The 24389-nt window shown below is 52.7% G+C and overlaps 1 protein-coding gene across 2 annotated transcripts in view; it reads right to left on the minus strand.

Annotated features, from left to right (window-relative positions):
* SEL1L3 (SEL1L family member 3) overlaps nucleotides 1-24389 on the minus strand; it is a 109684-nt gene that overhangs the window by 25469 nt on the left and 59826 nt on the right. Inside the window, exons 10-15 of one of the 2 annotated variants that reach the window (XM_002709381.5) lie at nucleotides 20283-20494; nucleotides 18056-18235; nucleotides 10705-10824; nucleotides 8668-8808; nucleotides 4535-4597; nucleotides 1528-1704 (exon numbers count right to left, since the gene is read on the minus strand). In XM_002709381.5, coding sequence (XP_002709427.1) covers nucleotides 1528-1704; nucleotides 4535-4597; nucleotides 8668-8808; nucleotides 10705-10824; nucleotides 18056-18235; nucleotides 20283-20494 — 893 coding nt within the window. The remainder of the gene's footprint in view (nucleotides 1-1527; nucleotides 1705-4534; nucleotides 4598-8667; nucleotides 8809-10704; nucleotides 10825-18055; nucleotides 18236-20282; nucleotides 20495-24389) is intronic. The other variant, XM_017350581.3, reaches the window with a different exon arrangement.

A 24389-nucleotide genomic window follows, 5' to 3' on the forward strand; every position in this document is an offset into this window, starting at 1 on the left:
GCCAGTAGGGAGGTGAGAATTAGAATATGGCAATAAAACCCCAGGCTCACAGATGTGTGGGGCGGTTCGGCAGACATTGGCAGTGCATAAAAATACCCAGCCTTGTGTGCAATCAGAGAGAGGGCGGGGGTGGCAGAATTAAACCAACACGGAGGCTGATTACTACTATTTTTCTGAAGCAGTTCTCTCTTGTTTTTTAAAAGCATGGGCTTGGGAGTCAGACAGGCCGAGGTTCAAAGCCCCTCTCTGCCCTGGCTACCAGTGGGGTCCTGGGTGTGTCAGCTAACCTCTCCAAACCTCAGCTTTCACCCAGTGCAAAATGTGGCTTCTGGCAGTCCCGGGTGTCTTAGGCTTTGGCGAGGATTAAATGAGATGACATATTCTTGAGGTTTAGCTCGGCGCTTCCTAAAGCAGTTCTCTCCCTCCCCACAGCCTGCACTGAACACCCTGGAAGGTGACTCCTCCCCACCTCTTGCACCCCACACCCAATCCGTCCGCAGTCCTGGCCGCCCCACCTTCACAGTGAGTGAGACTCCAACCCCATCTCAGCCCCTCCACTGACATCCACTGCCCTGGCCCCACCGGTCTTCCCTCTCGCTTGGATTCAGTACCTGACCCCCTGCTCCTGCACTCGCCTCACCCTAGTGGTGTCTCCTAGGATCCGGGTGGAACCTTCCAGAACACAGCCCATTGCTGGCCGTGCGAGGCTGTCCAGCAGTCGCCGGCAAACCCAGCGCAGCAGCCGAGCCTCCGTGATCTGAGCGGCTGCCTTGTCTGGTCCCCCCATCTCCTCCCCCCGTCCTTACCCTGTTTGATTGCTCCCCGTCACACTGACTTGTTTCCTATCTTTTCCTGCACCAGAGCTAGCTGCACCAGAGCAGGCACCGACCGCGCTGGCTGCCGCTGTATCCCCAGTGCCCACAGTGTCTGGCAGAGTGCAGTTCAACCAACTGCGCTTCCACGGCCATCAGTATTAGCATCAACACGGAGGGTTCTCGTGTCACATGGGCTGTCGAGGCCCGGACACCACGAAGTGCATGGCTCTGGCCTGCTCAACCTCCCAGGGCCTCAGCGGTCGACTCTGTCCAATGGACACAGTCGGAGCTGTTCCCTCAGAGGACAGCTGGGACGCCGTGAGGCCGCAGCTGCTCTTGGCACAGAGGAGCGCTCGGCAGACACCAGAGACGGCCAGGGTGGTTTCCAAGCTTCTTAAATCATCGAGCGCAGCTGAACTCAGCTCCCTCTGCTCCCAACTCCACACCCAGGCCTCCCTCCTCCAGGAAGCCTTCCGGACGACTCCGCCCTTCTCTGGAACTCTCTGGCTCATGCCACTTACCACATGCTTGGCTAAGCACCATTCTGCCCTCTTCGCTGCCTGTCTTCCCAGACTGGACCCCAGAGCTCCTTGAGGACAGGGTCTGTGTGTTGGGGTGTCTATCCCCACCCCACCCCCGAATGGTGCCTGGTCCAGGCGGGGCACTCAGCACACCTTCGCCGGATGCTGGGCTGATCTCAAAGTCTACTCACCTGATTCCTCCCAGGAACTCCTGGGAAAATGCCATCCAAATACAGGACTCCCAGGTTGTACGATGCGTCTGGGTTCCCCATCTCTTCCGCTCTCAACCAGTACTTAGCTGCTTTGGCATAGTTTTTCTTGAATTTGTGGTAATACCACCCCAGGCCATTGACTGCTTGATGCAACCCCTGCGTTTCAGAACAAGAATGAAATTACTTTTAAAATTTTTTTTCCTTTACTCTCCCCCAAAAAATGAAACCCAAAGAGATCCGGAAGGATTGTTGTAGAAGCATTCAGAGTCTGAGCACAATCTCCCTTGTTTCTTTTTTCGGGGGCAGATGGCATTAAAGAAATGCTAAGTGCTAAAACCCGCGTGGATTTCCCTCCCGGCTGCTGCTGGGATTTCTGCCTTCCAACGCAGCGGTGATCCTGGCCCCCAAATCCTCGCTCAGCGCCTGTGGGCTCCTCCGCAATGCGCTAGTCTACAAAAGGCCTCTTAGTGCCCTGCAGTATCAACAGTGACCTTGAAATTCATGCGCGCTCGGCTGCGGCACAAGGCCTGAAACCTGCCCTGGCTGGGATGGGTTCCCGCCTGCCCATCTGTTGATTCCTCTGCCCTGAGCACCAGCAAACCCTCTAAGGGAAGTGGCTGCAACATCCTACTTGCAAGGCACAAGTGCTTTGTGTCTGCGCGGGCGCCCTGCTTCTGACCCGGGGGGTTCAGACTCTGGGAGCGGCTGATGCAGAAGGGCAGTGCAGAGAGGAGAGGGGGTGTTTGGGAACTGCAGCTAAAGCTGGGGCTGACAGCAGGGCAGAGCCGGTCACGTCCGCTTAGCCTCGGCCTCTGTGCTTGTGCTGAATTCCCTCCATCAGGCACCATTGCACCTGCTTCCAGACGGCAGCTCCGGAGCCCTGCGGGGACGCCAGCAGTCCGCACAGAGCCTCCTGCCCAGCCGGAGTCACCTGTGCTCATTACTGGCCACACAGCACTCTCGCCCCCTCACTTCTTGTCAGATGCACAAGACCAGGAATGGGCAGGGGGACAGGATCAGAGGTGCAAAGAGTTCCCGGGCCATTCCTGCAGACGTGGAGACAGTCTAAGCCCGGAGCCCCATGTCTTCAGCCTTCCCTGTCACCAGGGAAGAAGGGCTGTTCTAGCCCCTGGGCTCCTAAAAGGATCTACGTCCTCGTCTTTACATTGTACTCCACGTGCCAGCTGCGAAAAAAAGGAAACTAGCAATGGGACAGACACTCCTTCAGGGCCAGAAACTTGCCTTCCTCCTCAGTGGCATGGGCACAAAATAACTGCCTGATGAATGAACAAAGGCCACTCTGGGAATGCTGACGCAAAACAACACAGAATCCAGACCCCACGCTCCCAGGGTCGACATCAATAGGACTCACATCCTTAGGCCCCCCGAAGACACCTGACCTTCAACTTGGAGAAGTGTCAGCGCCACAGATCAGGCCATGGAAAGTGTTATTCTTGAGTCGGGGGGGGGGGCAGGGTTAGCTCCCAAGAAGTACTGAAGAACGCATTTCCAAGAAGTACTGGACCAGGCCGCCCTGCAGGGACACGCCTACAGAAGGCCCGCGGCCAAGCCTTACTCAGATGCCCCGTCCTGCTCAGAATGCTTGCTGAGCTGCTCCTCCAGGAACTGCCCTGGAACGCAGCTCAGAAGCCCCACAAGAAACCCTGCCTTCTGCTTAATACTCACATCGCCCAGCTCCACCAACAGATCCGCCCGCACTGGACTTTCCGCTAGTTCCCACATCAAATGATTGTGCACCCTTTGCACAGGGCCTGACAAAGAGCAGGGGCTTCGTAAGTCTTGCTGAGTGACCACCTGTTAATCCTTGCAAGGACTCGGCTCTTCCAGGCCGGGCGACTACACTGCCCTGATACTCACCGAAGCTCCATTCAAAACAAAGCACATGAGACATCACTTCTCACCGGGATGGCCAGAGATGTGAATTTCATACCTGCCAGCGAAAGCCTGTCACTACCCCCAGCAGAGGCTCTGCACCCACTGCCCTCTGCCACCACCAGGGAGCTGCTTCCCTACTTCTGCCCCATCTGTTGTGTGGGGCTAGGAGTGGGCGAGCACCGCGGCTGGTTCCTTCTTCTGGGTCGTGAGCCCTCTCGCCAATACAGAGACGGAGGAGAAGCCTGCTGAGCCCTTCCTGCCTGCTCCGGCGTGCCGCTCTACGGAGCAAGCCGCTCCGAGCTCCTCGAGGGGAGGGACTGAGGGCGAAAGCTTGGCAGGGAGATTCCAGGAGTCCTCAAGCAGGAGGCAGACAAACGCAACCTTGCGAAACACGGACACACGGAGAGCCAAGAGGGCCACAGGGCGCTCTGTGGAGGCGGAGAATTGCAGGGGTCCCCACAAATCTGCACAATGTATGTGTGGGGGAGTGTGCATTGGGCACGTGTGCGCTTGCCCATGAAAGCGTGCGGTGGGCCTACGTGAAAGTGCCCCTTCCCAAGCGACAGGACACCCTCCACTCTGCAGAAATCAGCTGACTTGAAGCTGTCATTGCAGTGGGAATCATCACAAAGGCAAAATAATCCCGACACCTGGCCATAAACTTGGTAGACAGCCCCCAATCACAAAGCACAAGAAGGGACAAGGGATCGGGCGTGACAGGGTTAACCTTGCAAGGAATTAGGCTGTAGGTTTTCCTAATTCAATGGCATTTATCCCCCCCATTCAATTCCAGAGAGCCCTGCTGCTTGCTATCAGAGCTGCTCTGATTATAATTTTAGCCTTCAAACAAAACCAGCCCCAGTTCTATGGACTGGCAGGTGAATTCAGCTTTTGAATTTAGCTGTGCCCATTGTGGCAGGTTTCTGGTTTCTGAATGTGGCGTAACTCAGAAATGACTAATCACCCCCTCCCCTCCAGCCTCGGGAGGTTGGCTGTGTCCTCTGCAGGCTGGGACAGCGACAGCGACAGCGACAGTGGCGGCGGGGGGTATGGGCTGGACCGCTCCCCCACAAGCAGACGGGGCTGTTACCTTGGAAGCCGCTTTCTTCATCAGCTCCAAGGCAAGCCGTCTGTTCTTTTTCACTCCTTGACCCTAAACGTCGACAAGCAGCAATGATTATGGAGGATTAAATAAACCCAGAGTGCACGCACACGCAACACACAGACACTTCAGAGAATCAATACGAAATACTTAAACACCCAACCCTTCTTAATCGAAAAACCTCACCTTCAGTGATTTCTCCCTTGATCAGCGCCATCCCTGCGTGGTGGTTTTGTGCAGAGCAGAGGCACAAGCCCCAGCCTCCCAGCCTCCCAGCCTCCCAGCAGCCCCCCCCCCCCCCCCCCCCGCCGTGTCCCCTCAGGAGCTGCCTTCCCGTCAATCCCCCGGTCCTGCTGGGATACGCCTGAATCAGGGCAAATGAGTGCCGTCATCCTGGATGTGTTCCTGGGGGGATTCTCTCATTTGCCAGCCAGATAAAGCACTTTATCTGTGCAGGACGGGCAAGAGTTATTAGACTGCCGCTCGCAGCATCCTTGGTCAGGTGGAAGTCCCGGGTGGGGGTGGGGGTGGGGTGGGGGAGGGAGAGCACCACAGCTTCAGGGCGGGCTGGGAAGGAGATGGGACCCTGCAGAATCGAATGCCTCAGGGTCAACTGGCAGCAACCACCGGGGTTCTTCCTGCAAAGTCAAGCTATTGCGGAGAGGTGGGCTGGTCCACCGTGGGCACACACGAGCTCTGGGGTCCTTGAACAGGACAGGAGCTCCGTGGACCACACAGAGACACCTGGAAAACCCATGGACATGGCAGGCGGGGGCGCCCTGAGGCCTCTCCACAGGTCTGACCAGGAAGATGCCAGGCGGGGAGAGCCTGAACACCACGCCCATTTGGAACTGTTGACACTGCCCCACGCCCACGTAGGATCCTCCGGGACCCAGACACGAGTGGCTCCCAGTGACATGAGCATGGGTGCACCAATCTCACGCCTGACTCTTGTCTTACACAAAGGCAAGACTCTGAGCGCAGACACGGATAAGGTGCACAAAGTGTTAACTCGATGTACTCCAAGGGGAGCAAGGGAACCCACATGCCCATGTGAGTGTGGGTGCCCCCACACAGAGAAACACCCACTACGAGGGGGCAGAGGACTGGCCAAAGGGAGGAGGGTGGGGGAGGGGAGGGTGCGCCTATGCGGCACCTCCAGCCGTAGTCTGCAGCGAAAGGGAACGCCCTGTTTGTTGGCCTCTTTGATGAGGTAGAGGGTGGTGCCGCTACCTGCGTGGGTGAAGCCCCTGAGGACTTCATGGCACCTCCATAAATCCCACATGAATAATATCAGTATTTTCATGGCTTACGGCCCGGATGAAGGAGGTGCAGTGCATCGCGGGATAGGGGCTTTCTGATGGACAAGTAAGCAGACAGCATCACAGCTGGGCGCTTGCAGGGTGTTCCAGCTCACGCAGACCTATCTGGCTGCCTGGTTCCACCACACCCACAGGGTCACATGCGACACAAATGGGAGAGCACTCTGCAGAGCAGACAGCTGCTAAGTCTCCCCACGCTTGGCCCTGGGGACAGCACCGGGCAGCACCCCTGCTTAAGCTACAGAAGTCAAGCACTGTCCCATCACAGCTCACAGGCCCAGCACCCTCGCCTGCGGTGCTGCTGTTACTCCCACCTGAGACACATCCCAGAGTCACACCGAGGGTGAGAAGCAGGGGCAGGATGGGAACCCAGCAGGTGGATTCCTGAGTCTGGGCTTATAACCGGCACATTCTGCCTCCGCCTGCCCCTGTAGGTCTCCATGCTAAGCTAAGCAGGTGTAACAGTTCAGAACCTCCTTGCAGGATTCCGGAAACGCATAGGATATGCTTGGCTCTACAAACTTTAGGACCCAAACTGTGAATCCGACCCAAGGCTAAATGACATACACCAAGTTTCTACTCCTCTTTGGCGCACCTGTTTCATGAAACTGATGAGCTAAAGCAAAGTGGAGGGTGAACAACCACTCTTCGCAGGGCTCCATTCCTTCATTTAATTAGGAGAGAGGAGAGTAGAGAGCACGGGGGGAACCTGGAGGGGCCGGCTGGGGAATGAGACAGCCTGTCTAGATTTCTGTAAAAGCATCAGGAGGACCGGAATCGCAGAACGTGGGGCTGAGCCTGCAAGTGAAGCCTCCACAACTTCTCCATTGCGAAGGAATAAAACCGAGAGCCCCAGAGGTTGGCCGATCCAAAACCTCACAGCTGTCTGACCCTGAGGGCAGGGATATTTCCAGAACACTTGCCATTTAATCAGAAACAGGAGAACTTGTTGCACAAAGAACATGTACGGTACAAGAAGGCGGGCAGTGCCAGAAGCCGTGATAAGAGACAGATGTCAGGTCCTGGGATTTAAGTACTTAGTGACTGCCCACTGAGGCCACGGGCGGAGGGCAGCCGCTGCCACCCACGGCAAAGCTTCATCCTCGTGCAGATGCAAGGTGGGCTGCACTGGACCGCTTGGGACAACCCACAGCCACCAGCCGGGTGCCCCTACGCAACCCTGTGCGATTCCTGTTCTTCACGCTGTGAAAGCCCGTGTTCCGCATGGGGTCCTTTCACAGGGAGTAAACTCCTTGCAGAGGTGAAAATCTACCGGGAGAGGCTGACAAACAGCTTCCTGCATCACACCTAGACAGCCTGGCTGGAATGCAGGAAAACCCAAACAACACTAACACCCGGGCAGTCAGCGCGGGGCGGGGTGGAACACTACGTCATCTGAAGTTAGTTATTTGTGCATTTGCTTCTCCCTCTGGGTTGTAAGCTCCCGAGGGGCGGAAAGAGGGCCTGGCTTGTGCCTTTGGCTGCATCCTCAGGAGGATAGGTAGCTCTCCTCCGTGCCATCTCTGTCCTCCGTCTTCCCCTCCAGCACGTGAGCCCCCGAGGTCAGGAACGTGACTCATGTCCCTTCATCTAGCACAGAGCGGCACCTGTCAGCTCTGAATGACGCTTACTGCACAGACACATGAATGCCTGGGCGGATGGCAAAGACCCAAACAATTTCCATGTTGATGCGAAGCTGGGAAGAGAAGGTCTGGGCTCTCAGTTTGGCAACCATCACAAGCAGTAGGTTCTGGGGTTTGATAGGGCTTAGGGGGTTTGGATGCAGAAGTCCCGATGGTTAACCAGTGAGCAGTCACAGCTGTAGCTCTGGAGGCCTGGCCGTGGACATGCACGCCCTGGTTTCAAGGCACTTGCCTTTAGCGGACAGCTGCACTGGTTGGGCACGAACGCAGGGTCCCAGGGTTTGCGGACTGAAGCCAGAGCTTTTTACTTCTCGGAGATGGATGACCGTGCTCTGCGTTAGAAGCCACACCGCCTGGGTCGGTTCCTTTCCCAGGTCTGAAAGGCAGCAGCTGGGAGACCCCAGGCAAGTTACAAAAGCTCTCTGGGCCGCTGTCGACAGAGCGCTCCCAACTCACTAAGTTCCTGTCCTGTAAGCTGGTCGTGAGGATTAAACGCGTTAATCCATGGAAAGCAGGAACGAGCACTCAATCAATCAGCGTGAACGATTATTCTTTTATGTAAGACAGGCGGCACTGCAGTTCTCAAAGCCCACGGGTGAGTCGTGGTCACCACCATCACCCCACGAGACCAATGACTGCAAGAACACACAGGATGGAGGTGGAGTGGGGGCCTCGCCCGGCCCTGTCTCTTGGGCCCCTTCCACTCCTCCCTCCTGCCATCGTCCTACTGGCTCAAAACCAAGATCCTTGTTTCCAACAACAGGACTGTTGGGATCCAGCCCAAATACGCACTTTGTTTGAGCCATAATTCAATGAGAACTCTGCCTGGTGGCAAATGGGTAGCACCTGTAGGGGCTGGTGGCCGTGTACCAACCCATAAAACACAACGTCTCCCCCAGAATGCCACCGTTCTTGCAAAAGCACAGAGAATTCAAACGTTAAGATGAATGCCAAACGTTAAGATGAATGATTGAAAAACAGGACGAGGGAATTGTACCCGACCGTGCCTTTTTAGCCAATGTCCCTTTCCAGGGAGAGTGACAGGAGTCTGCGCCGAGTTTCTGCGGTTTTAGTCTTCCTGTTTGCCTGCAGGAAACCGCACAGAAAGTCTCCTAGCAGACCCGCACAATTTCAGCAGACATTACGTGGTTCGTACCTTGAACAGCACAATGGCGTAGTCGTATATTAGTGCCGGGTCCTCGGTCTCCAGGGCTCCCTTGGCATACCACTCGATGGCAGCTTCTGGATTCTTGGCCACACCTTGCTGCCCCCAGAAGAGCATCTGGGCCAATCGTTGCTTAAAGACAGCAACACAGAGTAATGACTTTCCTGGGCAATGCTTAACTTGAAGACTTTAAAAGGTGAGAGGACAAAGCTCATTTAAATTTTTTATATTGAGACTCAAGAATGGGCTAGACATTATCTTCCAGCGGGGGGCCGGATCCTGAGGAGGATTATATAAATCCAAGCCACTGGGGCTGGTGTGGTGCCGCAGCAGGTTAAGCCACCGCTTGCAATGCCAGCATCCCACATCAGAGGCCCAGTTCGAGCCCTGGCTGCTCCACTTCTGATCTAGCTCCCTGCTAATGTGCCTGGGAAAGCAACAGCAGATAAGCCAAGTACTTGGGCCCCTGCTACCCACGCGGGAGACCCAGATGGAGTTCTGAGTTCCTGGCTTCTGCCTGGCCCACCCCCAACTGTTGTAGTCATTTGGGGAATGAACCAGCAGATGGAAGATACCTTTTTCTCTGTCTCTTCCTCTCTGTTACTCTGCCTTTCAAATAAATAAATCTAAAAAGAAAAAAAAAAAACAAAACCCTAACACAAACAGGAAATATGGTGTATGCAGGCACATACACACAGTGTGTTTTTACTGCTGCACCCAAGGCCAGAACTGGATGGCACTTGCTAGAACCTGAAACTCACAAGTTTCTCCTCTTGCCAGTAAGTCCCACCCTCTGGGAGGAGCTGCTTGGCTTTTCGGGCTGGTGATGAGAGCGGAGGTCTCTCCACAGCTGTACCTCTGCAGGCATCCCTCTGTAGCGCTTACCTCCTGTTGACTCAGTCGTCTGCCTGGCTGGCTCCACCATCAGACTCAAGGCTATGAGTTATTTGAAGGGAGAAACCCTGCCCCCTGCCCTTCCACATAGCAGAGCTCAACAGATGCTCACTGAAGTTGCCCAACAAATATGTGTTGCATGAAGGCAGGGGGACTCACTGTTAGGAAAGCTCGTACAAGCTCTGGGGCACCTGGGCACTGGCTCTGGAATGGGAATTCCTCTGCACTGGAAAGGTTGCAGGCCAGAGGCAGATGCCTAACACCGGGGCAGCCAGGAGCAACCCTGGTTAGGGTTCTGGCCCCATGCAGGCCCCTCTGGTCTTTCCTGCTTCCTGTTTCGCCTCTCATCTCCTTCTCTTCCCCTCACCTCTCAGATACTTCTAACTCCCAGAATGCTAGCAAGGTCTTCACAGAGGAAGTCTCTCAACGGCTGACTCTGTCGGGGCCTTTGATTCCCTTCCTGTTTCCTTCCCTTCCCCATCTCTGGCCTTCTGCCTGTTTAGCGGCCCTAGGGGCTCTTCCTGATGCTGCGGCGCTCCCTGGGAGCACTAAGCCCAAGCTAAATCCAGCCTCTGGGAAGGAGGTTTCCTCCCACTGCAATCAGCCTTAGGCTCCCATCAAGAGCTTCTCTTCACAGTGAAATCAAAGCAAGAAATCAGACAGGACGTTTGCCCCAGCCTTCTACCCTTTCTTGTGCTCGAGAGACAAGGCTGATCCCTCTGGCCTGACAGGCCATCAGTGATTTTCCACTGTGCTGCCAGCTGAATTCATGGCCCCCTTCTCATTACCCTTCCATTTCCTCCTGCACTCCAAGGTGCTTCTTGTTTTTCTCTCTGATGCATGCACCACCATATCTGGAGGGAGTCTTTAGGGCTGCTCCCAAATATTGGGGCACTCTCTCCTTCTGGGTGAGCGACAGGACTACACCCTGGTGCACTGGATGTCAAGAGGGGCTGTGGGATTGCTTTAGCCAATGAGATGTGAGAGAGTACAGCCTCCACCAATGCCCCTAGCACATGCAGTGAGAGCAAGAAATAAGCCAGCAACGCTTGAAGCTTGGGGGGTTTGGTGACTGCAGCGTGATCCGGTCTGCTGTGGCCGACAGGGTCTCCAAGGTGGTGACCGCATTCTCACCTGAGCCGCTGCGTTGCCGCGGGTAGCTTCATGCTTCAGCCACATAAAAACGTCTCCATCCTCTTTGGTTTGCACCTTGAGGATTTCATCATCTTTCAGTCTAATGGTTTCAACATATGCCTACAAAGAAAGAAGGGAAAGAGGGAGGGAGAGTGATCAGAAGGGAAAGAGAGAGAGAAAGGACGCAGGGAAGGGAGGAAACAGTCAAATACTATGAGCATGCAAGACATGATGCTATTTTCTTAAACCAGCAGGAGATCAAGCAAAAACTAGATGAATAATTGAAATACGAGGCATGCCTACAACGCTGTAAGATCAAGTTCTTTTTAAATGGCTGCATCATATCTCACATATCTAAATGAGTGTTTGTTGTTATCAAAGTGTTTGCCTTGAGAAGTCATCATTTTTTTCCACCTCTATTGCTCAGGCTTGCTCAGAAGTCCACCTGTGTCACTGATTTCAGTCAGATTACACAGACACACACGCACAGTGTCCGAAAAGGTAAATCAATATTTTCTAAATATAACCTGATTTTTCATCCCCAAGTATCACTAGCCTGCATGACTAACCCCTCTGATTTTGCAGGTTCAACTTCAATTATGTTTTGACTATTTCCAAAATTTTTTAAATCTACCCTGAAAAGAAGAGGGTGTGTTAACTCTGAAGATGTGAGAAAGAACAGGCTGGAAGCTCTATAGGATGAACTCAAAGGGAACATTCACAAAAGGTTTTGAATTTGCACACCACCTCCTGGGTGTCTGGCTCCTTTGAAGAAAGATTAAGATTCATTTGGAGGTAGACATCTTGGCTGTTTATTAAAAATTCAGCACTGTTGTTTCATGGTTCCCTTTATGTGGGAGGAAGTCCCACAGCACCAACAGTGGATACTGGAGAGGCCCTTCAAGGCCCAGGGCGTGCCACTGGCAAATAGGGCAAAATTGGATCTAGACTAGCTTGGAAAAGTAGCCCTGGAAAAAAGAAGCCAGATTTGATTTCCCTTCTGTTCATCTTGGATACTTAGCTAAGAAAAGTGCTTAGAGCCACAAACTCCAGGCTACAGCCCCACCCCTTAGAATGTGTCTCAGCTGCCACCTGCACCGTGCCCTGTAGAGCGAGGGGTCCCTTCAAGAGGCTGTAGGGCTGAGACTCAGGCACCCTGCAAGTATCCATTCCTGCTGACTATCTAACCTTTAGAGGCCACCAAGCTGAGCAGTAATGAGAATCACAATGTCTACTACTTTTTATCGAAACCAACTCCACCCGGTGTTGAATAATTTTTTTTTATTTCATCTTCACAACAGAGCTGTGACCCAGGTACCTCTGTTCTTGATTTACAGGCAAAGAGACAGGCTGAGATGGACTCAAAGCCATGAGCTGGCCCCGGGGTGCCACGTTGGCTTGACTCCAATACAGGTGTGTTCCTCCATGGTGTCGCCCTCTAGTGAGAAGTCCTGGAATCCAGCCTGGACACAGGCCCCACCATCTGGTGCATTCCTTGCCCAGGGTGGGTGCCCCAGGGAGAAGGCACTTCAGCTCAAACCCAGGATGAGCCCAGAATTGGGCTGAAGTTCATGTCACTCTGATAGGAATTCTCAGCTGGGGTGGGGCACGGGGTGGGGTATGTGTGCATCTCTACTCAGCAGGAATATTTGGAGTTTATGATTTAGGTCATCTTTATTCTCCTCACTTTGCTTCCTCCTCCTACTCCTCGTCGGGATTTGAATGGAAGACACAGACCATGAAGACAGGTGCCTACCCTACAGGGATGTATATTCTGGCTTTTTGCCCCTCCCTGGCAGTGACATTACATCACCATAAGCATCGTGTGTGCCAGGCTCTGGCCCAGTTCCTTCACCAGATGGTCACTATCAGGATCGCACTTCACGTATGTAGAAACTGCAGCCGAGGGAGGGGCCTGGCATAGCGCCTGACAGATCAACAGCACTCAACCTATCGGCCATTATTTCTGGCAGTGCAAAGAGTAAGAAGGACCTGGGTTCAAATCAAGGGTCCACTACTCATTTGCTGTGTGACTTTGGGCAGGTTCTTTGGCCCCTCTGAGTCTCAGTTGCCATATCTGTAAAATGAGTATTCCTTCTACTAACCTCATGGGGTTGCATGAAAATTAAATGAGATTGTTTGTGAAAGAACTGAGCAGTGGGCCTGGCACACAGCATGCTCTCAGTCTGTGGCAAATCATTTATTTTTTTGACAGTATTTGTTTATGCTAAAGTGTAAAAGGCTAATAGCAGTTTAGAGCACTAGCCCTCCTACTGATATTTGTAGCTTTGTATGGCTCAAAGCATTATGTTGTAGGGATGAAGCTCTCTTAAGAGAAATGTTTGCTTTAGAAACTGGAAGTAATAGCATTTTGGAGAGAGCGTGGGAAACAGAAACATTTTAGAGAGTTCACACTATGTGTTTGACTTTATTCAGCACACAGATTATAGCAGATGGCTTAATGTATTTGTGCTGTTACAGCATGTGAGGTGCACACCCTCATGGGACCTATTTTACAAGTGAGAAACTGAGGCAGAGGCAGAGAGGTGAGTGGGACTTTTCCAAGCTTTCACATTTAGTGGACAGCAGACCCAGCACATCTTGCACCCATCCGGTGAGACTTCTGAAAGAGGAGAGGCTGCCTGAGAAGCAATAAAGTAGGAGGAATTGATGGGAAATGGGGCATGAGAAAGCAAGCAAGGCCAGGGTGCCCAGGCTAGGCCAGGAGGGTGAACAGCAGGCTATGGCTAAACGTTTGACCTCGGTGGAGTTGGCAGGCCAAGCTGGGATCATCTGAAGTTGAGGTCGGGGAGGTAGAGAAAAACTGGGTCAAGGAGTGTCTCGTATGCTCACTCCTGGCTGCACATCGCTCTCCTGGGCAGTGCCTCTCAGCCTTGGCACTGTAGCACTGCTCTCCGAGAAGGCACCCCTTGGTGTCCTTGAGGGATGGGATCTAGGGGATCCCCTGTGGGTCCCTAACGGCACGGATGCTCCAGTCCCTTGTATAAATGGCATAACATTTACAGCTAACCTACCTATAGCCTCCCATATGCTTCAGATCATCTCTAGGTTACTTACAATACCTACTACACTGGCAATGCTACATGAACAGCTGTGATGGCAAGAACACAGTCTGTACATACTCAGTACAGATGCAATTTCTTTCCAAATGATTTCAGTCCGCAGTTGGTTGGATCCATGCATGAGGAACCAGAGGCTGCAGAGGGCTATTTTTTTTCTTTATATATATATAAAATTTGACAGGCAGAGTTAGACAGTGAGAGAGAGAGACAGAGAGAAAGGTCTTCCCTCCGTTGGTTCACCACTCAAATGGCTGCTACAGCCGGCGCACTGTGCCAATCCAAAGCCAGGAGCCAGGTGCTTCCTCCTGGTCTCCCACACGGGTATAGGGCCCAAGAACCTGGGCCATCCTCCACTGCACTCCCGGGACACAGCAGAGAGCTGGACTGGAAGAGGAGCAACTAGGACTAGAACCAGGTGCCCATATGGGATGGCAGCGCCACAGGTGGAGGATTAACCAAGTTAGCCACGGCGCTGACTGTTTCTACATCTTCTGTGCCTGGACCCCAACTTACTTCCTCTTCTCCTGAGGACATCAGTCCTGGCAGATGCTACGGGTTGGGACCTTAAGATAGGAATCTGGGGAGAGGGCACTACTTGGACCACAAGAGGAGGCTGCTGCAGTGGCTCGGGGAGAGAGGAGGAAGGCCAGAGCTAGGCAATGGCAGGAGGGGTGGAGAGAAGGGGAGAGAGCTGTTGAAGGTTGTTAGTGATAGGATGATGGGGAAGAAAAGGTGAACCCCCAGTTTCCAGCAAGGACAACGGTGCCATCAGGCACAGAGAAGGGCAAGGGGACTGGGTGTGCTCGTGTGCCGGGTGCAATTGCAGAGGGGTAGGTGGGAGAGAAAGCACAGCCTGGGGTAAAGAGTTGTGTGTCATTAGCATGGGAGGGCAGTGGAGACCAGGGGAATGAATGAAGCCCCCACCTCTAAGCGTAAGGGATGGAAAGGACACAGAAGTCGAGACCTGAACCGCGTGGACCAGCCACTTCTACAGAGTGGGCGGCACGTGGGGCACTCATTTGCAACAAAACCCCCAGAAGAAACCAACAGAAAGGCTGCCCCCCCTTCTTTCTGCTGATCCCAAAGCAGAGTCCGATGGAATCATAATGCCTGGCGAGAAGCGAGGTTCCTAATGAAGACGATGAAATGGTGTGAACCGCGTGCTACATGAAAGAGAAAGCGAAACAAGAATCATGAGAGGAGCTATTGACAGATCCTCGGTTTGTTAATTAGAGGCCCCCTTTCTCTGTCTCCTCATTTGCTACATTATGCTGGAGCATTAATAGAAGCCGCAACAACAGGATATTTAAATCAATGCAGGACACCTGCTCAGAGCCTCAAGCAGCCACGCGTTACGCTTGCATGGGCGACACACAACTCTCCTAAGTGCATAATTCCTATCTGTGCTTCTTCATCATCTGACTCCCCAGCTGCAAGATGCAAAGTCTCTATTCATCTCTTCTGGTCCTGACCAATTAAACCTTTTCTTTCATAATCATAACACTTCACATGCCGAATCTTCAAAAGAAAAGGAGGCAGCTAACAGCATACCATTTCTCCTTGCTAATTTAGGCTGAATATAAGTATAATATATACATATAGGATACGAGGAGCACAACCCAACATAGCAACAAGACAACCGCAGTATGACTTTGTGCCTTGATTTTGCAGAAATGGCCTGTGAAAAAAATATGTTTTTAATTTTAACAGTTGATAAATTCTCTCCTATCCAACTGCGGTGGAATTTTGCACATAGCTGGTGCACACCGAGGGAATATTGATGCACAACTGATACGGCGTCTACGTTTATTCCGAAGGAACCATCATTCTAGAGAAAGAATTCTCCTAGACAGCCTCTTGGTGTTTTACAGCCTGACTCATGTTTAACACTCGCTGACTGCATTCATCTTGACTCATTTATTTCCTAACTGCACAGAGGCCACTGTCGATTTCTTTTCCAGAAGCCATCCATTCCCGCACATCAAAGCATACGTTTCCTGCACTCTGGATTTCTAAGCACACTCCAGGAGCAGGGCTGGGGCCCAGCAGTCTCGTTCCCAGGTAGCTGCACAGCCTACGGTTTAACAACCCAGCCCCAGCCAGGCTTCTCCCTCAGGCCTGCTCATCAAGCAGGAGAAAAATCGAAAGTTTATGGCACAGCTCAGTCCAGATCTGGCCACGCAGTCGCTCACTGCTGTTGGCTGCATGGACGCGGCCACCCTATCCGTTCTCATGAGGCCAGGGCTGGGTGACGGTACAGGCAGAGCCTAACATATTTGCTATCTGACCCTTTACAGCAAAAAAAAAAAAAAAAAAAGAAAACCTGCCAGCTCCAGGTACGGACTATTTCTACTTCTCAACAGGACCACCTCCAGGGCTATGCCCGCGAAGGCAGCAGCATCACAGCCGCTCATGGTGGGTGTGGATTTGCGTTGTAGGTCTGCTTCCAGCTTTACTTAGAACCTCTTATTCCCATCCTCAAAAGAAGTCTGGGAACAGGCCATCAGCACACCTAATGTAACATGGGAAGATGTTTTAGCAGACGTGAGCCACTGATTTCTTTGCCCTCTGAGTCAATAACATTTGGGAGCCTGCAACACTATAGGCTGGAGTTAGTGCCTCTCACCCAGTCCTTACTCCATGATGGGAGGGCGGAGTCTTCAAGCATCATGTGCTGTTGTCAGTCACCCAGAGCACTGGGCTAGCAAGGCTCATGGGACAAGGCCATTTCCCAAGTGCCCAGCCCTCCCACGCTGGGTAGGGAGCTGGTTTCTGTCCATCGTGGCCTCTGCATGCTTGTTATGTATTAATAGGACCTCTCTGGCCTTATGCCTCTGTTAAATTTGGCTCCACTGAACACCTTTAGAAACCACCATCTCACATGGTCTTCAGACAAAGACGAGATGTGGGGCAGGTGGTTGGGGCACTGGTTAGGACAGCATGTGGGATGCCCGCATCCCACATCAGAGTGCTGAGGGTCAAGTCCCAGCTCCACTCCGGATTCCAACTTCCTGCTACGGCACACCCTGAGAGGCAGAAGTGATGGTTCAAGTACTTGGGTCCCTGGCACCTGTGTGGGAGAACTACGTGGAGGTCCTGGCTCCTGACTTCAGCCTGGCCCAGCCTTGGTTGTTGCATGAGTTTGGGAAGTGAACCAGCAGATGGGAACACCCTCCTTCTCTTTCTGCCTCTCAAAATATTTACTTTATTTTTTTTTTTATTTTTTATTTTTTTGACAGGCAGAGTGGACAGTGAGAGAGAGAGAGACAGAGAGAAAGGTCTTCCTTTGCCATTGGTTCACCCTCCAATGGCCACCACGGCCGGTGCACCGCGGCCGGCGCACCGCGCTGATCCGAAGGCAGGAGCCAGGTGCTTCTCCTGGTCTCCCATGGGGTGCAGGGCCCAAGGACTTGGGCCATCCTCCACTGCACTCCCGGGCCACAGCAGAGAGCTGGCCTGGAAGAGGGGCAACCGGGACAGAATCTGGAGCCCCAACCGGGACTAGAACCGGGTGTGCCGGCGCCGCTAGGCGGAGGATTAGCCTAGTGAGCCGTGGCAGCGGCCCAAGATATTTACTTTAAATAATTATTTATTTGGAAAGGCAGAGTTACAAAGAGAGGGAGGGAGTGTCTGAGGAAGAGGAAGAGGGAGGGAGAGAGAGAGAAAGAGAGAGACATATCTTTCACCTGCTGGTTCATTCCTCAAGTGACTGTAACAACCAGGGCTAGGCCAGGGTGAAGCCAGGAGCCAGGATCTCATCCAGGTCTCCCCCATGGGTGGCAGGGGCCTAAGTACATGGGCCTTCTTCAGTTTTCCCATGCATGTTAGTAGGGAGCTGGATTGGAAGCAAAGCAGCCAGGACTAGAACAGGTACCCACATGGGATGCTGGCATTACAAGGCAGTGGCTTAACCTATTGTACCACAATGCTGGCCCCATAAACACATCTTTTAAAAGATACCTATGTTTCTGGTACACATTTCCTGCAAAATTCAGCATGTCCTGGGCCAAATGTACCCTCCTCATACCAGTGCTCCCGCTCCAGGAGAGCTTTCCATGAAGACTGGGGGCTGTTCCTGCGTTCAGCCTGAGCACCCAGCCAGGATGTACGACAGAGGGCAAGGAAGGTGTTTTCTCCATCCCATTCCATTCCTTCTGGAAAGGCAACAAACAAGCCAGCCACAGGGGCAGGCAGACACTTCCTGTACCTGCTCGGAAGCCGTGGTCAACAGGGCCACAAGAATTCCCACCCAGTTCTCTCCCACGTACCTGATCTCCTTGGAGCGTGTGTTGGTCAAGGGGAGTCTTTGTGGCAATGTTGCTGTAATAGGCGTAGGACAGCTCCCAGTCCAGGGGGTAGCCATCAATACCCTGGTAGTGTTTGTACCCCAGATTCATCGAAGACAGCCGCTCACTGCCCTGGCCTCCAACCAAACTATACAGCATGCCCTGTTGGGAAGAAATGGACAAAGTGTTCAGAAGGCTTGAGAACAAGAAGGCTATAAAATCCCAACACTACAAGGTCAGGCAGCCCAGTCCCTGTGCAATCCTGGTTGTTCCAGAAATATGTTAGCTTGCCTTTGTAAAAAACAAAACAAAACAAAACAAACAAACAAAAACAACAACAAAACACTGAGGCTACAAAAAAAAAAAAAGCAAAGCCAGGTGTCTACAGCCTTACAAATTCCCAGCTAGCTGTCCTTCCCAACGTCTGATAATTTAAGACGTCCTGACTTTCGCCTTTTCTTGGCAAAAGTGAGGACCTTTTGACTTCTCTCCCAGCACCCCTCGCTTGGCAGCCAGTGTTCTGAGGATCCCACTTCTGCTTCAGTTCCATCACCCATGGACGCGCTGGTCCGTGCCCCAGACTCCGACTCTCACAGTGTTAATGGCTGCACAGTCTTTGCACAGATTGGGCGGTCCAACCACTTCATCGCATATTTCAGGAAACTGAGGCCCGGAAAGGTGAGGGCATTGGTGCATGGTCAGCCAGCCACCATGTGACAGAGACAGGACTAGAATTTTCTGCCCCATTCCACCTTGCTGGGGACTGCTCAGAGATTTAGGCTACCATGCTGTCCACCAGGGCCATCCGTAAATCAGACACCACACACCACTTGGAGAGGGACACGGAGCCCCTGGGCAGGTTTCAGTCATTCTGGGCATCCCCACACCACGGAGAAACACGCGTGTGCAGAGCTGAAGGCTCAGAATGACCGCCACACACAGCAGAGGTTCCTGTGGGCTTGGCTGTCCGTGCTGACTTGAGTGTACGTCAGGCGCCCCCGGTTCAACAGCACTCCTGAGTGTGTCTGGGCAGGCATTTCTGGATGAGAGCCGCATCTGAATCGATGAAAGGGGAGCAGCAGACGGCCCTCCCCAGTGCACACAGGCATCATCCGCTCCCCTGAGGGCCGCTACAGAACACGGCGGCTGAGGAAGGAAGAACTTGTCCCTCTTTGTCCCCTGCCTGCCTGTCTGAGCTGAAACACTGGCCTTTTCCTGTCCTTGGGCTGGGACTCACACTGTCGACCTCCCCTGGAGCTCAGGCCCTTAAACTTGGACTAGAGTCCACCAGTGGCTTTCCTGATCTCCAGATGCGGCACTCAGCAGCCTGTAGGGCTACATGAGCCATTTGCATAGAAAAACAGAATTGAAAAACATGCATTTCCCATGAACTTTTCAAATGCTCTCTGCATATCTCTTCCTATAGACTCTTCAGATAGATAGATATCTAGATAGACAGGTAGAGAAATAGCATATCTAGATAGAAAGATAATAAATTTAGATGGACAGATAGGTAAATAGATACTATATTTACAAAGGTAGATATTGTATCTAGATAGACGTTATAAATATAGTTGATGGATACTATACCTAGATAGGTATTCTATCTAGATGGAAATTATATCTAGATATTATAGATAGAAAGATGATAGATGTTATACCTAAATAGATCTTTCCATTGGTTCTGCACCTGGGGAGAACTTTGGTTATTACTCCTAGCAAGCTGTGATTCTAAATGTTGGGCACGCTGCATCATAAAGTTGGATTCAAACCAAAGCAACACTGCCTCATGTGACGGCAGGGGCCTGGACGTGACCACCCTCTGCTCGGAGGTCCGAATGCTTTCACTGTGCTAAGAAGGAATATGGGGTGAGGGACCCACAGACAGGGCAGTGCCATGACTCAGCTCAGAGGCACGTGTTCCGGAAGCAGCGGGATTCCGCAGGCCCTGCCCCAACTGCTCCTTAGACGACAGGTGTATCGCCAGCCTCCCGAGCCCCTGTCCCGAAATGAAGCGAGTGCCCTTTTTCACTCCCTGAAAAATACGGGGCAGCCTCTACGTAAGCCAGCTCCAGGTCATTTTTCTTGAGTGCAAAGATTTTTTTAAAGGGCTCCAAGGAGCCGCAGCACGTCCGGGTTTAGCATCGGCTTGTGTGCCTCTGCAAACAGATGCAGGAGACAGATGGCCCTGGGCCCGTGAAACACCTACCTGCAGCCGGTCCCGAGGCACACTTAATCCAGTTTCATAAAAGACGGCGAGGTAGTAGGATGCTTTATGGTGTCCACAGCAGCTGGAATCCATCAGCAAGGGGACGACAGAGCTGACGTACTGGAGACCATCTACGCCGGAGAGTCTCTTCACTGCCTTCTCGAACAACCTCCCACCAATCTCTAGCACACACTCATTCTGGCTCCTTGGCGCTGGAAACAACACAATTCACAGCGCACAAGATTAATCACCAGGCGCTGACGCGGGGTGAGGAAGAAGGGGCCGGAGCCAATCAAATCACCTGAGTTACTGCTCCGGTGGGTCCCTCGGGACCTGGAACTATCCCACCTTCTGGGGAGGTAAATTAAACCCTCCGGGGATGCCACGTTGTCATTCTGGAAAGAGCTTTTCCTTGGCACTAAATGACAGTCTCGTATCCCGGGAGAAAGGATGTGCCTTAGACAGCTGAGAGCGTGTCTGTCTCCAGAGAGTAATTCACTCAGTAACTCACCACCGAGCCAGGACCCCTGGGACGCCCGGGGAGGCGTCGCTCCCGCCTCGTATGCTCTAAGGGAGAATGTTTTCATCTCACAAATAGTTCTTAGGTGTGGCTCTAAAGGGCTGGGCTAAAACACCTTATTTTGACAAGGCTTTCCTATCTCCCTTAGCCTCCAATTCTCTCGTGGGTCTCTGAATACAGCAAAGGGAGCAAGCAGACTCGAGTCAAGGACTGACAACACGCCGAGCACTGGACTGAGTGTCTCACGCAAACTGTGTCTTTTGACATACACATTCTTATGATTCTTTTTAGTACCCCCTTTCCAGACAAGGAGACTGAGGCCTGCATGAGTAAAGTAAGTTGTCTACAATCACAAAGCCAGACTCGAGGCTGAGTACAGCTTTGAACTGACCTATGCAGGCCATTGAGGCGAGAGTTCACAGCCACCTGACCCCTGAACGCCCAGGCAGCCACCTGACCCCCAGACACCCAGGAAGCCCGCAGTGTCATCAGGGCCTCACCACCATGCACAGACTCATGAACACAACAGCTTTAAGCTGAGTGATGCTTCCTTTTAAACATTGCCCACAAACCTATAAGCCAATGAACAGTTAAGCCCAAGCCCTCCTGTTCGCGTCTGCTGCAGTCCACCCTCGTCATTCAGCTCTCTCGCCTATTAATTCAGTGGACAGCCCCAGCTCTGCTTCCAGTTCCAGATTCCCGCTAATGCGTCTCCTTGGAGGCGCAGGTTATGATTCAAGTGCCTGGGTCCCCGCCATCCTCGTGGAAGACCCAGACTGGCTCCTGCCCCCTGGCTTTGGCCTGGCCCAGCCCCAGCTGTTGCAGACATCCAGGGAGTAAATCAGAGTGGGAGCTCTCCATCTCCTTCTGTCTGCCTCTAAGTCCTATGCTTTCAAATATTTACAAGTATTTGGAATAGTTACAAGGCATCTGTCAGGTCACACACAAACAGACTTTAGAAGATAATCGTCCGAAAGTTTGCCACATACGAAACTCACTATGAGGCATGCGTCTGGCTCAGAGGTTAAGGTGCTGTTTGAGACACCTGCATCCCGTATCTGAGAGCCTGGGTTCAAGTCCCAGCTCCACTCCCGACTCCAGCTTCCTGCTAATACACACCCTGGGGGGCGGCAGTGATGATGGCTCAAGTATCTGAGTCCCTGCCACCCACAAGGGAGACCTGGATTGAGTGCTGGGCTCTGGCTGTGGCCTGGCCCACTTCCAGCTGTTGTGGTCCTTTAGAGGGGACCCAGCAGATGGAAGAACTCTCTGTCTGTTTGTCTCTCTCTTTCTTCACCTCTCTGCCATTCAAATAAGAAGAAATAGACACTTCTTAACTGTTAAAAGCTGGATGTATCTGTTTCCAGACTTTTCCTTTGCACATTTAAACATATTAGTTACATGGGGCTGGCACTGTGACACAGCTGGTTAAGCCCCTGTCTGCAATGCCGGAATCCCCTGTGGGTGTCAGTTTGTGTCCTGGCTGTCCCACTTCCAATCCAGCTCCCTGCTAATGGGCTGGGAAGGCAGCAGATGATGGCCCAAGTGCTTGGGCCCCTGCACCCACGTGGGAGACCCGGATGAAGCTCCTGAACCCTGGCATCAGCCTGGATGAGCCCAGCCGTTGTGGCCATTTGGGGAGTAGACCAGTGGATGGAAGATCTCTGTCTCTCTGTGTCTTTCCCTCTTTCTGTAACTCTGCTGTTCGAATGAATAAATACAGCTAAAAAGAAAAGAAACATACTAGCTACATACAATCACGTCTTCTTTTCCAAAATGCCATAATATGCTACTTCAGATTCTGACTCTCAGTTTCCTTCTGGAAATTAACTGTATCTTATGAATGCTCTCTGAGGCTGTCAGGCTCAGCCTTTCCAAGGCCTTAACAGTATTCACTCTCTAGCGACACCCCTTTCCTACCAGTCTTTTTAAAGATTTATTTGAAAAGCAGAGTTACAGAGAGAGAGAGAGAGAGAGAGAGAGAGAGAGAGAGATCTTCCATCTGGTTCACTCCTCAAGTGACTGCAATGGCCAGGGTTAGGCCAGGCTGAAACCAGGAGCCAGGACCTCACCCTCCCACGTGGGTGCAGAGGACCAGGGACTTGGGCCATCTTCTGCTGCTTTCCCAGGCACATTAGCAGGGAGCTGGATCAGAAGTGGAGCAGCCGGGACTCGAACCGGCACCCATACGGGATGCCAGTGTTGCAGGCTTAAGCTGCTGCACCACAACACCAGCTCCAGTCTCTATTTATTTATTTATTTATTTTTTAACAGGCAGAGTGGACAATGAGAGAGAGAGAGACAGAGAGAAAGGTCTTCCTTTGCTGTTGGTTCACCCTCCAATGGCCGCTGTGGCCAGCGCGCTGCAGCCGGCACACCTCGCTGATCCGATGGCAGGAGCCAGGTACTTCTTCTGGTCTCCCATGGGGTGCAGGGCCCAAGGACTTGGGCCATCCTCCACTGCACTCCCTGGCCACAGCAGAGAGTGGCCTGGAAGAGGAGCAACCGGGACAGAATCCGGCGCCCCGACCAGGACTAGCACCCGGTGTGCCGGCGCCGCAAGGCGGAGGATTAGCCTAGTGAGCAGCGGGGCCGGCCCAGTCTCTATTTAAAAACAAAGAAACAAACAACTTTTCTATCTGGGAGACACAGAGACACATAAAAAGAGACCGGAGACAGAAACAAAGAGCCCCCATGCCCCGATCACTTCCCAAATGCCAGCAACAGTCAGGGCTGGGCCAGTCTGAAGCTGGGGCCCAGTAACACAACCCCAGTCTCTCCTGTAGTCGCTTGAGCCATCACCGCTGCCTTCCAGGGTCAGCATTCGCAGGACGCTGGAGTCAGGAGCAGAGCAAGGCGAGTGTGGACCCAGGCGCTCTGATGTGGAATGCGGGGTCCCACCTGGTGTCTTAACCACTAGGCCAAAGCCTGCCCCCAGCTCCCTGTTTGTCCACTTGAGCTGTTCTTATTAGTTTTGCTCTAACCAACAACAGGGCATTGAAGAGCCCCGCACATCTCCCCTGCTCATCTGCTGGGATCCGTCCGCACCAGCAGTCTGGAGATCTTGTTTTGGATTTTTCCCTGTGCAGAACTGAAGGCAGACTCCATCCTACTCGCCCATGCGCCACAGCAAGAGCCCTCCCCACCGGATTCCGTATGCACGGTGGCATTCAGACAGAATTGCAAAATGCCTTCTACTGCTACTTATCACATATTTACTCTGAGAGCTGCGCTCGCCACAGATGCCCCTCTGTGCACGTTTTCAGCAAAGCAACATTAGCATTTTGGTAATGATTCAGCCTGGCCTTCCCCGCTCTGCCAAATACCTGGCCAAGATGGTGAGCTCTGCCCGAGTACCCACAGCCCCCAGCTTCGCGGGCTCAGAGGAAGAACGAGGCTCCACATCAAATGAAGCTCCGAATGAAACACTTGCCCTGCCGACCCCTGGCACGGTACCCAGAAATCATTAGCGGGAGTGCCCAGACAGTGGGGCTGCTGGAGACAGAGCTACCACCTGCAGCACCAGCAACTTCGCAGACTGAAAGGTGGGCAGGTGGAAAGGGCTTCCCTATTTGTCTTGTCTATAT

The sequence above is a fragment of the Oryctolagus cuniculus genome, chromosome 2 (genome assembly GCF_964237555.1).
Source record: "Oryctolagus cuniculus chromosome 2, mOryCun1.1, whole genome shotgun sequence".
NCBI lineage: Eukaryota > Metazoa > Chordata > Mammalia > Lagomorpha > Leporidae > Oryctolagus > Oryctolagus cuniculus.